Source organism: Scomber scombrus, chromosome 4, assembly GCF_963691925.1.
Source record: "Scomber scombrus chromosome 4, fScoSco1.1, whole genome shotgun sequence".
In the NCBI taxonomy this organism is placed as follows: Eukaryota; Metazoa; Chordata; class Actinopteri; order Scombriformes; family Scombridae; genus Scomber; species Scomber scombrus.
Window position 1 is genome coordinate 29,947,202 of NC_084973.1, and position 18,652 is coordinate 29,965,853.

At 36.5% G+C, this 18,652-nt stretch overlaps 1 protein-coding gene across 1 annotated transcript in view; it reads left to right on the forward strand.

Moving 5' to 3' along the window:
- Window positions 1–404: 404 nt before the first annotated feature.
- bmp2k (BMP2 inducible kinase) overlaps window positions 405–18,652 on the forward strand; it is a gene marked incomplete at its 5' end in the record, with an annotated part of 87,688 nt that continues 69,440 nt past the window's right edge. Inside the window, 1 exon segment of the mRNA XM_062416766.1 lies at window positions 405–1,354. Coding sequence (XP_062272750.1) covers window positions 1,204–1,354 — 151 coding nt within the window.

Here is an 18,652-nt window from a genome sequence, read left to right on the forward strand (position 1 = left end):
CAATCACGTTTTTTTAATCAAACACAATTTCATTCATTCATTCATTTTTTTCTCTCCATTTTTCTACCATTAACAGTCCTCCATACTTCTCTCCTTACACCAATCATAACAATAGGAGGGGGCGGCGCCACGTCAGGTTAGGTTGTCACTCTCTTCGGGTAAATACGGTAAAAAAAAAGAAAAAAAAAGAAAAGAAAACCCACCCACTTATATTTTGAAGGCTGCACACAGTTTGGGGAGAAGTTTAACACTTATAGCCGAAGATGAGAGCGGAGGTGACACAGATAAACCCGCTGAAAACGTCCTGATACTCGCTTTTGCGCCGCTTAAAAGGTTTCGGAAAAAAGGGCGATTCGACTTCGTTTCCAGCCCACCTGCGTTCGGGAACGTTCGGCTCCACTCGGAACTCGGGACTCGTTTAGCCGAAGCTAGAACGAGAGCGAGCTAACCAACCTAGCCTCGAGTGAAGTAAAAAAAAACCAAGTCGGCGGCGTGCAAATCTTTTGTCTTTTGTGCTATTTCTGGAGGTGCTACCAAGCCCAAAATTGGATATAATCAAGAGGAGGTGTTGTCGATACTGGTGCCAGCTACATTTGTTGTCCCTGCTGCCCTTTTTTCCTCATTGTTGGGGAAGAAAGAGAGGAGAAGAGGAGGAGGAAGAAGAAGGGGGGAGCGTCCTGGACTGCACAGCCGAGTCCATGCATGTTAGCATCGGCTGCAGAGCCACAGCTAACCCTTATATATAAACACACACACACCTCTTTTTTTCTATGTGTGTGTGTTTTTTTTGACACAATATAAGAGTGGGTGCATGCATAGGTGCAAGCTTTTTTTTTTTTTTTTAGAGGGGAGGACCTGTCTGGGTTGTATCACCCCCTTAATTGAAGCTTGTACCTGTGTGTATTAATTGTACTTTTTTGTTTTTTTTAATGTCGTGTCACCAGACAGTGAGTAGTAGTCGTCCCTGCAGAAGAACCAGACGTGGAGCATGCAGGAGAAGAAAAGACATCAGATAAGTAGATAAAGGGGTGGGGGGGGGAAGACACATCTGAGTTAAGATTGGGGGGTAAAGTAGTAATAGTAGTAGTGGTGGTTTATTCCCCCTACACCCACTAACCCTAATTAAAGAGGGGGTTTGCAAGTTTTTTGGATTTTTTTTTTTTCCTTTTAAATCTTGGACTTTGAGGAAGTTCCAACACAAGGATGAAGAAGTTTTCCAGGATGCCAAAGTCAGAGAGTGGAGGGCTCGGAGGGGCGTCCGGTTCCTGCTCCAGCTCAGGAGTCAGCAGCTACTTGGGGAAAGTGTTTGCAGTCGGTCGGTTTCAAGTCACCGTGGAGGAGCTGATAGCAGAGGGTAAGCGTAAAGAAACTGTGGGACACACACACACACACACACGCCAATCCTCTCCTCCTCATCTTGTATGTGGAGAGAGAGAGTAACACACACACCTTCAGTATTGTTCATTTTAAGGGCTTATAATAGTTTTTTGTGTTAAAACTTTAAATATATTCCTAATTTTGGGACACACCCGCCATCCTCTCTTCCACTTCCTCTTCTTCTTCTTGTGTGAAGAGATAGAGAGTAACACACACACACACACACACACACACACACACACACACACACACACACACACACACACACACACACACACACACACACACACTCCTCTCCTTCAGTATTGTTCCTTTTATGGGTTTATAATAGTTTTTTTTGTGTTGAAACTTTATATATTTCGAATTTTGGGACACACCCGCCATCCTCTCCTCCTCTTAGACAGTACAGAGTAACACACACACACACACACACACACACACACACACACACACACACACACACACACACACACACACACACACACACACACACACACACACTCCTCTCCTCTCCTCCAGTATTGTCCCTTTATAGATTTATAATAGTTTTAGTGTTAAACCTTAAATATCTCTTAATTTCCACCAATAAATGATCTGCAGAGTGACTAAAAGATTAACTTCACTCCCCAACTTAAATTTAGGACACCAAGTTTTTAAATGTGTAACTTCTTTCCCCACCACCACCACCACCACCTCCTGTACAGCTGCACGTTTACATCCTGTTACAGCTGCTCCTCAGAAGAAGAAGAAGAAGGAGGAGGAGGAGGAGGATAAAGGAGGGGAGGGGGTCTCTTATGTCAACATACTGCATGTAAAGATTCAGCCATTACAATCTCCACTTCTCTCTCTCCTCTCTTCTCTTTTGCAGCTTTTTAACATGCACACAACCTTTTTTTTAATACCGTTAGCAATGAGCTGAGAGACACAATACTCCGTGTGTCAACATATACTAATTCGATTAGATTGCATAACATTAAAAAACAAGTAAGAGGCATGGCTTGTTGGGTACAAATGCATAAAGGATGAGCTTATGCAATATCTGTGACTCTTTGAGGATGTTGACGAGCTTTACTGGCAACACTAGAAACCCCTCCCCCCCCCCCTCCTATTCCTCTCTTCTTCTTCTCCTCCATGAGTTAACAAACACTCCATGTACAGTCAGACTAACATAAAATGAGGAAGTGTGAAAACAAACATGTTCTTTTTATTTCTTTCCCTCACAGTACTCATCACACACTGAGTATTAATTGGAAACTTCATTTGATTTATAGCGAAATTCAACCTCAAGCCAATTTTTTTTCTTGTCTAATTGGTCGTTAAGGGGCTTCGCTCTGCGCTCACTAAGAGGAAGTTATAGTTGTTAGTCATATTTTTACAGTTTGTATTACACAATAAGGCGATTTACTTATTAAGACATTAGAGGGAAGAATGTGTTGTGAGATCTCTCCCAAATTGAAATAATACTCACATGTATGCTTTTAGTCTTTAACATGCACTAGATTTTAATAGAGACCTCTGCGTTACCGGCTTTATAAATGTACTGGAGAGACAGTCACTTAACTAATTCATTACTTAAATTATGTCTCTATCATTCGAGCATTTGTTAAATCAAGTTCAGCCTTAAAAGTTTAAACTTTGGAGGAGTTTCGTTCAGTAAAAAACATTCATACATAGCTCCTCTCTATCTATAAAATCATATAAAGCATTAAGTTAAGTAGATTTTAAGTGTGTACTGCTACTACTATTATCCCAGTATTTATTTAACGTGCACTAGATTGAAAAAGACACTTCTGCATTACTGACTTTAAACATGTACTTTAAACATGTAGAGACAGTTATTTAACTATTATTATCCCTATGTGTTAATGACTTTAAAAAATGGAGGGAAGATTGTACTTAACTAATTCATTACTTAAAATCTGTCTCTACTATTTGAGCATTTGTTAAATGAAACTTGGATGAGTTTAGTTGGGTAAAAACTACTCTCACATAGCTATTATCTATCTAAAAAGTCATATAAAGCATTAATTTAACTAGATTTTAAGTGTGTACTACTATTATTATACCAGTATTTATTTAACGTGCACTAGATTTAAAAAGACACCTCTGCATTACTGACTTTAACTGATTCATTCCTTAATTCTGTCTCTATTATTGGAGCATTTGTTAAATCAAGTTTAGCCCAAAAAGTTTAAACTTAGGATGAGTTTCGGATCATATAAAGCATTAATTTAACTAGATTTTAAGTGTGTACCACTACTATTATCCCAGTTCCCGTCATCATTTCTCCTGAGTCACCAGCTAAATGAGAGGAAGCACGGACCATAAACTAGAAAGGCTTGATACGTGACAGACATGCCTCTTCAAGTAACACAAGCTTGTAAACACGCTGTAAACCTGTTCTAAAAGACACACACACACACACACACACACACACACACACACACACACACACACACACACACACACACACACACACACACACACACACACACACACACACACACACACACACGCACACACACACACAACTCTTCCGGGAGGCAGTCATGAGCTTGTGTCATCATGTAATCATGTGCAGTGGCGGCTGTGGCTGTTTTTTTTTTTTTTTGGTCATCAGAGAAACACAAGATTACGTTTATGACCGTTGCTCATCGTTCCGTCCCAAAGGTAAAAGAGAGAGAGAGAGTCGAGGTTTGCTATCCGGGGCGGCACAGCGATGGGGTTAATCGTATAATTTAGTGTATTTTAGTTTCTGCAGTTTTGGAAATAAACACGACTCCAAAAAGTAGGATTGTTGTCTCTCTCAGTGAGAGCTACTATTGTTTTACTCATGACTTTTATAGAGGTTTAAAGTGCTTAATCCTTAGATACAGTTCATAATCTGACTCATAATTAGTAGGTAATATTAATTAATTAACTAATTAATAGGTCAGACCCTAAAAAAACTACTGACAAGTGGACACATTAAGTCAAATAATAAGTAAAAACAAACAATAAACAGTATAAAACAAAGGTATTAACGCTCACATATTGTTTATATTGACTATAATTAGGATTTACACCAATTCACATTAATAAATTCACCCATAAGTCATTAATAAATGTTTGATTAATCCTTAATAAAGGAAAAAAAAAGACATTTAAAATCACTGTATTATGATCCAGGAGAATATTTGATATGATTTATGGCATTTTTTAAATAGATTCAGGTCAAATTTGTACATTTGCATTAAAAAAGATGCACAAAAATAAAAATAATGACGCAATTTACTCCCATTTTTGTATATTCAGAGTCACATTAGGAAAAGTCCACCTTAAATAAATGTGTATAAGGTGTTTTTACAGCTCTGAAATGTAAAAAATGGGTCAAAGTTGACTCTGAATAGCATGTAAAGGGTTAAAGGTGTAAAATCTGCTTCAGTAAATAAGCTCCAACTTTATTTTTACAGCACTTTAAACACAACACAGTTGATCCAAAGAAGGAAAACAAACACAATAAAGAGAAAGTATGATTGTAAAAAGCACTATAACAACATTAATAATAATAATAATAAGGTTGACTTTTACTTTATTTAGTTAGGAGACTTTTTATTCAGAGTGAAAGTTGCAGCTTATTAGCGATGAAAAGCATGTGATGTGATATTTATACAGCAGCAAAAGCAGCGAGGCCTAGAATCCAAACTCTATTTTTAAAAGTGGAAAAGTGTGCAACAGGTTAAACCAGGTGACTCTTTTTATATTCTTACAGTCATTTAAGTTGCTGAGAGCTTTTGTTTCTATTCAGTTCAATGGCTTTATTGTCATTAAGTGTCTGCAGCGGTAATAATAAATAACTTTAATGACTTTAAAATGCAGAAATTACATACATTAAGAGCTTCACATTAAAAGGAGCATAAAGAAAGTGTTAAAAAAAGAACATAAAATAAAGAGGAAAGAAAGAAAAACTGCTAAAAAATAGAATAAAACAACATATAAAATCAAGTAAAATACAACTTTTGAAAGAAGTGCAGTAGTGACTGATAGAAAAACTAGTGAAAATCTAAAGTGAAATAAAAATATTGAGCGATCTGGCTTCTCTGATTATATAAAAGTCGTTTTTTGTGGTGTAATTGATAAAGTCTGGCACATTTTTCTTCCTGCTGTTGTTGTGAAACCTCCAATAAACCAGCAGCAGATGATCGCAGTGTTCTCAAAAGGTAAATAGTTGACAACACACAGTAAACATAACTGGGTCCGTGAGGTTTTTTTTGTGTGTCCATGTGGTTTAGTCAAATTTAAAAGGGGTTAAAATGTGAAAATAAACGTATGAATAACTTGCACACAATCTTTTTTTGTGGACCCAGCATCAAATTTCTGCTTTTAATCCATTTTGAGAGAATATATTAGAGGATTATGGTAAAAATGTCTAAGTGGTGTAACCATAAAAACTTTGTACCAAATAATTCAACTTGCTTAAAAACAGTAAATTGTCAATAAAACACCATATCAACTAGTTTGGCATGATCTTACATTATAACTTTTATATTAAATAAAGGTAATGGAATACAATTGTTCTAAATATTACATTTAATCTGGTAACCATGGAGATCAGGTAACATTTACATTGTTTTAAATGAAGTAATTATTAGTATAAATCCACTTAAATACACTGTAGGTGGATAAAATATGTAATATTTATCTTTTGTGGTTACACCATTTGACATTTTCAGGAGCATTCAGTCTTACTTTTGGTAAAAAAAATGTTGCAAATGTAATTTCATATGATACAAAATACAAAATGTACATTTGAACAAACCTGATGCTGCTTTTAAGATGATTTTTTAAAGATATTTTTGAATTGCTCATCTTGCCAACCCTTATTGGTCACTAACCCTAGTAGTAAAATAAAACTACTACACATTAGGTCAAATAATAAATCGTGTAAAACAGAGGTATTAAAAACAGAGTGAGTGCATGTACTCTACTATATTTTGCACATAGTGATTTACACAGATAATATTGTGCATGATGTGATATTTAAATATAGAGAAGAAGCAGCTTCAATAAAACACAACATTAAAAGAAGCTACTCTCTTTTATATAGTAACCACAGTTAATCAGTTAGGATTTAAATAAACACACAAACATGCACGAGCAGCTTTAAGATGCTTTAATATAAATATACATATATAACTCTGTACAGTGTTATAAGTGTGATCGGTGCACAGTGACGGAGTGTTTTTGGGTCTGGTGTTGCAGGACCTTTAACCACCAAACCAACGCTGCTCATTCTTCGCTGAGGTTTGAGAGGTTTTGTGGGTTGAACTACTTGGCAGATATTCAGACATCGTTTTGGTTGCTCTGCTCTATTTAAAGAACTACTGGGCTGGTGAAGTGGTAAAAGTCTGTCATGTAAGGAAGGTTACTTTGGGGATGTACCTGCGACATCCAGGTGAAAGCAGAGACAATCAATCAAGCTTTATTATTATTTATAGCATATTTCTTACAAGTAAATGTAGTTCAAAGTGCTTCACTGTGAAATAAACATACAAAAATTAATTAAAAATATTTTAAAAAATGAGATCAATGCACTCAAGAGAAAATAAGGATGATAAAAAAATGTTTAGAAAATTTAAATAAAGTAAGATAAATAAGAGATAAATAAATAAAATAATAGAGAATAAGAGAAAAATGTTTATTTAAAAGATTAAATTAGTAAAATATAGATTTAAATAGATTTAAAAGACCTAAAAAAGTAAAATAAGATAAAAGCGATACACTTTTAAAGACTAAAACTACGTTAAAAAGAGGAAAGGACAGAAGAAGCATGAATACAATATAAAATGAATAAGAAAAAATTAAATAAAAATAAGTAAAATCCAGCAGAAAATTGATTAAAAAGACAAAACAAAAGTAAAATAAAGTAAAAGACTAAAAAACTAAATTAAAAAGAGATAAAAAATGACAGAAGAAGCAATGAATAAAATCAAATAAGGACAAAACTAAAAAATAATAATAAAAAAACATAAAATATTGTACAAATATTGAAAAAAAACCCCCCAAATATCTCCTCTAATAAAAGCTGAACCTGTACTTTTAGTTTTACTTTTTTTTTTAAGCGAACATTGTAAAACTGAAATCTGACTCGAACCACAGAAATTTTGCCATCATGATGTAAAGTGAAACCTTTGTTGTCATGGCAGCAGCATTTCTTCCTCCTCCTCCTCCTCCTCCTCTTCCTCCTCTTCAAAAAACCCCCCAAAACTCTTGCATGACAAATATCAGATTAAGGGAAAAACCACAATACAAGCCGAAGCTCACTTTGATCTACTTTTTTTTTTAATGTCAACTTAATCTCATTAGATACTAGATATAGTGCTCATCTTCTAACCCTTGTAGTAGTTGTTTTGTTTTAAATAATTCCGGTTGCATCCGCTCTGCTGGACAGTGTTTGGCCACTACTGTCTGAAAGGTACTGAATGGGATCATGTGATGTTTTTGAGAGGCTTCATCCATCCCCGCTCGCTTATTCAACCATTATCCTAACTGCAGCTGCAGCAGTGTAAAAGAAAAGCCAAAAAAACACACACAATTAAAGCTGTAAAAGAGGAACTGATATATAGGTCAACGTTTGTTTTTGTGTGTCCATGTGGTTTAGTCAAATTTAAAGGGGTTAAAATGTGAAAATAAACGTATGAATAACTTGCACACATTCTTTTTTTGTGGACCCAGCATCAAATTTCTGCTTTTAATCCATTTTGAGAGAATATATTAGAGGATTATGGTAAAAATGTCTAAGTGGTGTAACCATAAAAACTTTGTACCAAATAATTCAACTTGCTTAAAAACAGTAAATTGTCAATAAAACACCAAATCAACTAGTTTGGCATGATCTTACATTATAACTTTTATATTAACCTTCATGTCGTCCTCCCGGGTCAAATTGACCCGACTGTTTTGACTGTTCCTTCTTTCTTCCCTTCCTTCCTTCCGTCTGTCCTTCCTCCCTCCCTCCTTCTCTATTTCTTTCTTCCCCCCTACCTTCCTCCCTCCTTCTCTCCTTACTTTCTCCTTTCCTTCCGTCTTCCTTCCGTCTTCCTTCCCTCCTTCCTCCCTCCTTCTTTCCTTCTTCCTTTCTTTTTCCTTCCCTCCTTCCTCCCTCCTTTCCTTCCTTCCCTACTTCCTTCTTCCTTCCTTCCTCCCTCCTTCCTTCCTTCCTCCTTTCCTTCCTTCTTCCTTCATTCCTCCCTCCTTCCTTTCCTTCCTTCTTCCGTCCTTCCTCCCTCCTTCCTTCCTTCCTTCCTTCCTCCCTCCTTTCCTTCCTTCTTCCTTCCTTCCTCCCTCCTTCCTTTCCTTCCTTCTTCCTTCCCTCTTTCCCTCCTTCCTCCCTCCTTTCCTTCCTTCTTCCGTCCTTCCTCCCTCCTTCCTTCCTTCCTTCCTCCCTCCTTTCCTTCCTTCTTCCTTCCTTCCTCCCTCCTTCCTTTCCTTCCTTCTTCCCCTCCTTCCTCCCTCCTTTCCTTCCTTCTTCCGTCCTTCCTCCCACCTTTCATTCCTTCTTCCTTCCTCCCCTATTACATTTAATCTGGTAACCATGGAGATCAGGAAACATTTACATTGTTTTAAATGAAGTAATTATTAGTATAAGTCCACTTAAATACACTGTAGGTGGATAAAATATGTAATATTTATCATTCTTTTGTGGTTACACCATTTGACATTTTCAGGAATAACTGCTTTTAATCCATTTTGAGAATATATTAAAGGATTATTGCAAAAATGTCTAAGTGGTGTAACCATAAAAACTTCGTACCAAATAATTCAACTTGCTTAAAAAACGTTACAACTAGTTTGGCATGATCTTACATTATAACTTTTTTATATTAAATAAAGGTAATGGAATACAATAGAAGATTGATGCGACCTTAATTAGATGAGGCAATGATGCTTTTAACGTCCTTGTTCAAAAAACAACAACAAAATACTGCAAACATGTGAATTGAGAGCAACGAGCTAAAAGTTAATCCTCTTAATTAGAAAAGAGAAGCGGTGACATTTCACAGAGAATCTACCAACACACACACGTGTGCAAACATCATGTGTTTGCTTTGCACCTAACGGTTGCGGTCTGGGTGAATAAACAACGATGACATAATGCTATTACGCAGCAGGTGTAGCTGACAACAGGACTCGCTCCAGAGACAGTTATCTGCTCAACGGTTAGTGGCTGCTCAGCAAACAGCTTCATTAAATATGCTCGACTGTCAGGTACAGAACGATCAGTGAGGGAACAGTTTGTACTTTAAAAAAAGGACCTGTAATAAAACCATATGATGTGAGTATAGTAGAAAAATGGGGCTTGTTTCCTCTAGAATACAAAAAATAAGCCTTTTATTTGATGGTTTGACTTTTATTTAGGTGCCTGGTATGCTAAAATAAATCCTTCTATGTCATTTCAACACATTTTTATCACTTTTGCAACGATAATGCAACTTTTTAAGACTATAAAAAGACAATAAATTGACAGAAAATGTAGGTAATTAATCATGTTGAGTCTTTTTTTTAAAGAAAAATATCCAAATTCTCAGATTCCAGCTTCCCAAATGTTGAATATTTTCTTATTTATTCAGTTTTTTCTATGACTGTAAACTTAATATATTTGGATTATGGAGGTAGAGCTGAGTGATATTGACAAAAAATACCTCATGCAACAGTATTTGGATCTTGACCTGTCACAATAATTATCGACTTATCGTACAATAACGTGATTATCAAACATCATCATGTCTATATATGGACTTATCATATAATACATGGACATGACCTTTGACCTCATTATTACCTCACTTCACATTAGCAGCTAAGAGGCTATTCATAATGGCAGTCTCTCCAATCCCATCCCCCATTATTATACTATTATATTATCATTACATCAGTGGTATAAAAATCATCTTCAAATGACAATAATACCATTTATCATGATTATTTCTTATTATCGGGGCAATATTAGCCTATGACAGATATATCGGTATCGGTCTATATGTTGTCCGACATGTGCAGTTTGTTTACATAGACCACACTTAATTAAAATTAAGATTAAGAAGCTTTATTGTCATTGCACACAAGATACAATCAGTATAAATATAAATAAATATGTATTAAAATAAATAACAACGTACCTAAAAATCAAGTAACAACAAAAACAAGTTAAAGTGCAGGTAACTTTTTCTTAATTCAAGTTTAATATATATGATATTTATAGTTATTTATAATTATTAAAGTCCCAGTGAAGTTTACTGTTTCAGTGCACTAATGTCATTTTATACAATCAAGTTTATTGCATATATTTACATATAAATGTATCAGGTGATGTATGGATATCAGAATTTTTGTACTCCTTAATATCGGTAAAGGCTCTAAAAATTTAATATTGATGAGACTGAAAATTTAAACCTCTAGTATCCGGTATGCTTTCTGTGAAACTCCCAAACTTCCCCCTAAAATTCCAAATCATCACTTATCCAATTAATTTTTCTAAGAACTTCCAGGCCCTGTAAAAAAACAAAAAGCACCCTGTAATAAGTGATAAAGAGTGAGCGGAGAGAAGGGTGACACGCTCACAGATGCATCCTGTTCCTCCTTGTCATCTGTGTTCCTCTCGGAGACGGCTTCGGAGATAGAGCTCAAGAGAAACCACAGAGCCCAAAAAGGAGGAAGTGAAGGGAAATTACTTTTTGTCCCGATGTCGATGTTTAAACTGTCCTGCTCTGAACAAACCTCTACTTGTATTATGGGTCAGTGACTAATAAGGGTTGGCAAGATGAGCAATTAAAAATATCTTTTAAAAATTGTTTTAAAAGCAGCATCGGGTTTGTTAAAATGTACATTTAGTATTTTTGTTGGTTTTATATAATTTGAAATGACATTTGCACCATTTTACCAAAAGTAAGACTGAATGCTCCTGAAAATGTCAAATGGTGTAACCACAAAAGAATGATAAATATTACATATTTTATCCACCAGGAAGGAAGGAAGGAAAGGAGTAAAGAAAGGACAGATGGAAGGAAAGAAAGAAAGAAAGAAAGAAAGAAAAGATGGAAGGAAAGACAGAAAGAAAGAAAGAACAGATGGAAGGAAAGACAGAAAGAAAGAAAGAAAGAAAGACAGAAAGAAAGAAAGAAAGACAGAAAGAAAGAAAGAACAGATGGAAGGAAAGAAAGAAAAGATGGAAGGAAAGACAGAAAGAAAGAAAGAACAGATGGAAAGAAAGACAGAAAGAAAGAAAGAACAGATGGAAGGAAAGACAGAAAGAAAGAAAGAAAGAAAGCTTAGGAAGAAGAGAAATAAATAAGAAGGAGGAAAGAAATTAAGGAAGGAAGAGGAGGAAGAACAGAAAGAAGAAGACGTTGGAGGAGAGAGAAAGAAAGAAAGAAAGAAAGAAAGAAAGAAAGAGAGCTGTCAGGTTCCTGATCTCCATGGTTACCAGATTAAATGTAATATTTAGAACAATTGTATTCCATTACCTTTATTTAATATAAAAGTTAAAATGTAAGATCATGCCAAACTAGTTGATATGGTGTTTTATTGAGAATTTACTGTTTTTAAGCAAGTTGAATTATTTGGTACAAAGTTTTTATGGTTACACCACTTAGACATTTTTTACCATAATCCTCTAATATATTCTCTCTAAATGGATTAAAAGCAGAAATTTGATGCTGGGTCCACAAAAAAAGAATGTGTGCAAGTTATTCATACGTTTATTTTCATATTTTAACCCCTTTAAATTTGACTAAACCACATGGACACACACAAAAACATCATTAAAAGATTTGCAGACTTTTCGGCTTCATTGAGGTTCTTTGTGTTTTTGAATGTTCGTCACACAGAAAGTTTCTTGCGCTCAGCTGTGTGCATTTTAAATGACATTCGCTTTGTCACAAAACAAAAAAAAACCTTCTCTGTGAACTTGCTGACTTAACACAAACTGGCCTTGTGTCTGCTCGGTGTCAGCGAAATCTTGAACCCGATTACACTGCGGGGTTTATAATGCTGGTCTGTAAGTCGCAGGCTGGAAGAGATGAGCGCTGTGTTAAGACACTCTCAGCCTCGGTCATGCGGGGCCTCTCCGAACCACGACGAGTCACAGATCATGTAAACAAGAATGAAATGCAAACACTGTTTCCATGCAAACAGCTGGTATGTTCACATTGAACACGTGGCTTTTTTTTTCCTTTCTTTTTCACCTTTGTCCTTTTGCCCACTTGTGATCTGGACGGACGTCACACTTTCACTAAAAACTGGCTTTTTTTGCACCCAATGCAAATGCAGTCACGGTTGATGGTTCTCACGTGGTGTCGAGTGCATCTGATAAGTTGTTGTTGTTGTTTTTGTGAATTTCTTCTGCAGTGTTTGCTTTGTTAAAAGAGAATAATAAATGAAATCAGGGGTCAGAAGTTACATAAATATAGATATCAACATAGTTTAGATAAAGTGGGAAAACATAAGGCTCAGTGTTTTTAGGGCTCAGTGATGGTTGGAATCAGTATTATGGTATTCATAATAAAAATATCATTTTATAATGGATTGATGGAGCAACAATGGTGTATCATTATATGGCTCTCTCCTATTTATTCAGGTTTTTCCCCTTAATTTGTTCCCCATCTGTTGGTGTCAAATTTATGGTAAAATCATGCAAAATAATCAAATTGATGCTTGATTAAGTAACCAAAGTTCCCCTGTTGTGCATTAAATTAGATTAAACTCGTTAAACAGATAAGGCAATAAATTGAATAACTAATTTAGTCAATTTTTGAGACTTAACAAGACAGTTGTACAAGAATAATCTGTCATAGACTTTCGGCAAAGCTGTAATTGTCACACATATTCTTTTTTTTTAATGATTTTAAAGTTTATTTTTCAGTTTTAAACGTACATAACATGCAGTACTGTACAGTTCTGAAAAATGATAATAATATGATAAGAAAAAAGACACATAAATGATGAATCAACACATTTAATTACACATCAGAAGGTAGGTTAAGTTAAAGGCTGAACATGCTTAGACTATATAGATCTGGTATTTGCCCCCATTTTACGATATTATCTTCCCATCTGTTAGTCTTTCTATAGAAAAGTAGTTCATATGAGGCCACCTTTCCAAAGTCTATGAACCACTCCCGCCAAGACGGAGCTTCTGTCTTTTTCCATCCTCTCAACAAAGTCTGTCTACCAACCATTATGGCAGTTTGGATCAGCTCTTGATTTCCACAGTCCAGCAAATACATAACCTGTGAGAGAATTCAGAGTCATTGCTAGTCATATCCTTTTTATACGATCGTGGCCTTGTTCCCAAAGTCTTGAGTCTTAGGGCATTGCCAGGGCACAATGGAAGAATGTACCCTCTGATTTCTGACTTTTCCAGCTGTCTGCTGTGTTTTTAAGTCTAGTTGGTGTCTAGTAGGAGGAATTAAAGATTTTAAACTGAATGAGTCTTACTTTATAACCCTTGACAGCCTCCTATTCCAATCTAATTCGGGCTTGGTAGCAAACTTCGATTCTTTATGGCACTGACCGAATCGCTTCATTATTATCAAGTATCGAAAAATGCCTCGTTATCCAGCACCAAGTTTCCATATTTAGTAGTTGTGTAGCATCCAGCATGGGGCTGGTCAATATATTGATATTATATCGATATCGTGATAAGAGACTAAATATCGTCTTAGATTTTGGATATCGTAATATCACGATATGTCATCAGAGTCGTCTTTTCCTGGTTTTAAACGCTGCAATACAGTAAAATATATAATTTTCTGAACTTACCAGACTGTTGTAGCTGTTCTGTTATTTACCTTTTACCCGCTTTGTCATTATATCCACATTACCGATGATTATTTATCAAACATTTCAAGCATGGAAAGCTTCAACAGTCATCTCTACAATATTGTTGCAATATCGATATCGAGGTATTTGGTCTAAAATATCGTGATATTTGATTTTGTCCATATCGCCCAGCCCTAATCCAGCAGTAGCTTCTCAACATGTCGAACAATGGTGGAGGTATTAGCAGCAGCTACAGCGGCTTCATCAGTAACAGGTGGTTGGACCAAAACATGTAACCTGCTAGTAAGACAAGACCAAACTGCTTTAAAAAAGGAGATGATGATGATATTGATGCCTTGGTGCCTTGGAATGGTTGACAACAGTGTCTTGTGAGGTTTGGGTAACGCTGGGGACTCGCAACCGTTTTCCAGAACCACCGCTGTTTTGGTGTGAAGCTATAGGCACTATCATCATCTTCAATAGTTTAATACAGCTTTGTTTAGTCCAATTTCCTGTTACCCGATGATACTGCTTTAGATGCTGCCGATGCAATTTGCTACGTTTTAAGCTATTTTAACCCGGCTAGCAATAACAGATAATATACTACATAAAACAACTGTCAATACACAAGTGATAAAAACTAATGTGTTTATGTTAACTAACTGTACAAAGACACTCAAAACACTTTCTTTTTAAAACTAACAACCTTAACATTTGTGAGTTTTTGCCTGTTGGTGAGTTTGAATGTTTTTGCAGTCACTGCCAATTTGTTAATTTATTTTATAAATGTGATACGTGCAGAAACTGGTATTGAAGGCAAGGTATTGAAAATGATATCCAGCCCTAACTCTACATTGTTAAACAAATGGGTTTAAATCTTTCTCTCAAAGTCCTTTTTAATGATTTTGGAAGTGTAGTAGCCTGGCAAAATATTTTGGAATAATATCGAAAGGCCTCATGACCCAGTCCAAATATTTTGAGGATATCAGAGCAGATTAGATTGCTAAGAGGTTGCTTTTGGAGAGCCCTGCACAGTTGACAGCAAGTTCCTCAATTAGGGACTAAACTCCTGGATATACTCTCTAAAAGATTTCCGTGAATTGTTTTTAAACTGATCTACTCTAAGTGTCCGAAACCCTTGATTTATCTGCACTTTCGACAAGAACCAGGCTTTGGGTTGAAACACATTTTCTCTCTCTCTCTCTCTTCGTCCAGAGGGAGGAAGAGAGTGGTATGTTGTCACAGATGACATCATGCTTTAGAGGACGAACATCTGTGCCTGAGCAGAAACTATAAACAATATCATCTCTGCTCACTGCATGATACCAAATTCTTCATCTTTATGCTTGTGGAGGGCTCTCTTCTGTTGTCTGAAGGCCTCACGTTTCTCTTCAGTCCCTCTGTAGAAGTCGGAAAAGATCATCACCGGTTTCCCCCTCCATACTCTGTTTTAACTCTTTGGCAGCTCGTAGAATAGATTGGTAGTCCAGGTTTCATAAAAATGCTATGGTGATAGTTCTGGGTTTTTCTAGTTGGGTGCAAATCCGATGGGCTCTTTCCATCTCAAAACCTCCAACAGTTGGACAGTTTAAGACTAATCATTGTTGGAAGAAAGTGGTTGAAGAAGCCAATCGAATCTTTCCTCTCTGCTTCTTCAACAAACCCAACAAACTTCAGGTTGTTACACCTGGACCTATCCTTGTCTCATAGTTCCTCCGAGTCCACTTTGCTAATCGTAGGGTTTTCTTTTTGCTCAGCTAGCGTGTCGTCGGATTCGCTTAATACCTTTTCCTTTACTTCAGTCAGACCGGTCAAAAGTGAAGATAGTTTTGACTTGACAGAAGCAGTAATTTGTTTGATAGTTTATAAGTCCCTAAATATCATCTGACATCTTCTGTGGCATGTCAGAAAGGTTTTGTTTGTTTGTAATTCGTTGTTTCATGTCAAGCGTGGATCCACTTTCGTCCTCCTGATTAACTTTCATGGATGGATGAGATGTTGCAGAACGTATTGCCTTCTTTCCTTCGTTCTTCTCGGTCAATATGCATTGGGTTTATTGTGGTTTTAGACATCTTTGGGTTACTATGACCAACAATCTATCAAAAGTTAAATTTTTTTCTTAACCAGGTAATAAGTCCATTGAGATCGACGATCTCTTTCACAAGGGTGACCTTTCCAAGAAGCCAGCATACAAAACATGTCAAAGAACAAATCAATTACAATAAGCACTCTCCAATGGTTTCATGTTCTAGGTCCTTCAAGACTGAACAAAAGTCATTGTATGGCATTAGATCAGACAATTTGAATACTTTCTGTAAAGTATAGAAAATTGCCTTGGAGATAAAAGTTTTACGGATTAATCTAGTAGTTCTAGGAGTTCACGATTTAGGCTCTTCCTGTCATGTGACTCCCCATTATCATGTATATTCAAATACATTATCCAATACAGTTACAAATGCAAGATGCTTCAATCAGGTAAAGCACAGACATGACTTTTAATAATCAGTTTCAGCATAGATGGAGCAGAAAAGTCCGCACAGTCATTTATTTGCTCCTGCTGTTTGTTTGTTCACATCAGCACGATATCCGCACACATCTGCTAACTAACCGTAGCTTCAGGACAAGCCGAGCAAAGTAGACCTCAACATTAACTATTTGACCAGAAATAACCTTTTATGTGCTTATGTTGTAATAACTCGAGTTTCACAATGTAGACATTTGACACATCGTGCCCTACTTAGAGTTGTTTATCTGGCCAACAGACTTCAATTATATAATCATAATATGATTTTAATCAAAGTCAATAAATAATGATACTGGATTATTATTCAGCCCTGAGTACCAAAATGTTTTTTGATCTGCTGACATTTTCATACCAAAAAAAACCCCATTGTAAATTAATTGAAACAAATGCCGGTCTAATTGCTTTGCCTTTCTTTCTTATGGCTAAAGAGGAGCTTTATCAATCATTACAGTGCAGGTCAGAGCGTTTCTTTGATAATGTGTTGTTTTTTTTTTCTTTTTCAATGACCTATTTGATCCTCCCTCTCTGTCAGGGGAGGGTGGTGAGAATGTATCCCATCTACATTATTAGCATACTGTACTGGTGATGAATAGGCACATTGTGCCCCTTTGTTGTCTTATTCTAGCACCGTAGAAAGAATGCTGGTACGACGCAGCTCTTGGTCCTGTGATGGGTATCGCTGCCTTTGTGCTTGCTCATTCAGGCCTTCTGTATCTGCCTTTCAGCACGGCCGTCCCTCCCCTCTTTGTGAAACTGCAAATGAATTATTTTCTACCAATTCATTATCACCAGATCTGAGGGGGGGCACCGAGCCAAATGTGGGTGTAAACTCGGGTCATATGGAGACGCCAAACAGAAGGACATTGATTTGGAAAGCCGGAGCGATATTCCACTTCAGTGCACTTTTTAGGGATGGTTTTATGTCTTTTGATTAGTATTGACAAATTGTGGATTTATCAGCAGTTTATATTTGAGGTCAGGGGGAGTGTAAATGTCTTTGTGAGTTGTGTTTGAAAGTGAAGTGTGTATGATTTCAAAGTAATTTGTAATAGTGTCCGAGCGTCTTACCATTCAGCATGGTCTTAATATTTTCCCGTGTGAAGTCATACAACTGCATTAACTTTTTAAGGTATAGACCGAAATAAATTGATACCAAGTAGTATCGTAATGTCTCCCGTCAAACAATACCTGCAATCGATCCTTTTTGCACCCAGAGCTAGCTAGAAAATATGACTATTTGTACGGACTTGCTCACAGCCAATCAACAGCAAGCGTTCTTCAATTTAATGCAACATGTGATTGGTCCACTGCCACAGCAGCTACGACCCGTCTGTGGTGGTGAAGTCGTGGTGAATTTGAGTTAGCGTGCTTAGCAGTTCAGCAGCCGAGACGCCACCTAAACGCTCTAAAGTGTGTCTACACTACACGCCTGTTACACCGGATAAAAGACAGAGACCTAAATGTGTTAATGGGTATCGGTATCACTTTAAGGGTACTTGGTTTGGTACTGGTATCGTAATTTTTTAAATGATACTTAGCCCTAATTACGTGTCTTGAGATTACACCGGCTTTAAGTAGGCAGTCAGACGAGGTTGTAGAGTTAATGTTGCCTGTGTGGCACGGTAGCTGGTGACCCCTCAAATTCATCGTTGTTGTAGAATAAGACAGATACTTTTTTACAAAGTTGGCGAGCTCTGTCTTTGTTGGTAATTTTGCCATCTATGATGTAGCCCTAAAAATACCTCACACACTGCTTCATAGATGTTTCAGTACCACAGTTATTTCAAGTCTTCTCCATTTTAACTCATTAGCTTAGTTTACAGATAGGCCAAAGAGCATGCAATAGGTTAAGATTATAGTCCACTGCTGGAACACTAAGCAAACTATTTCAAAAGGTCTATTTCTTGTGGGTAAGACGTTTTTTTTGTACCCTGCATCCCTTGCCAGCACCTA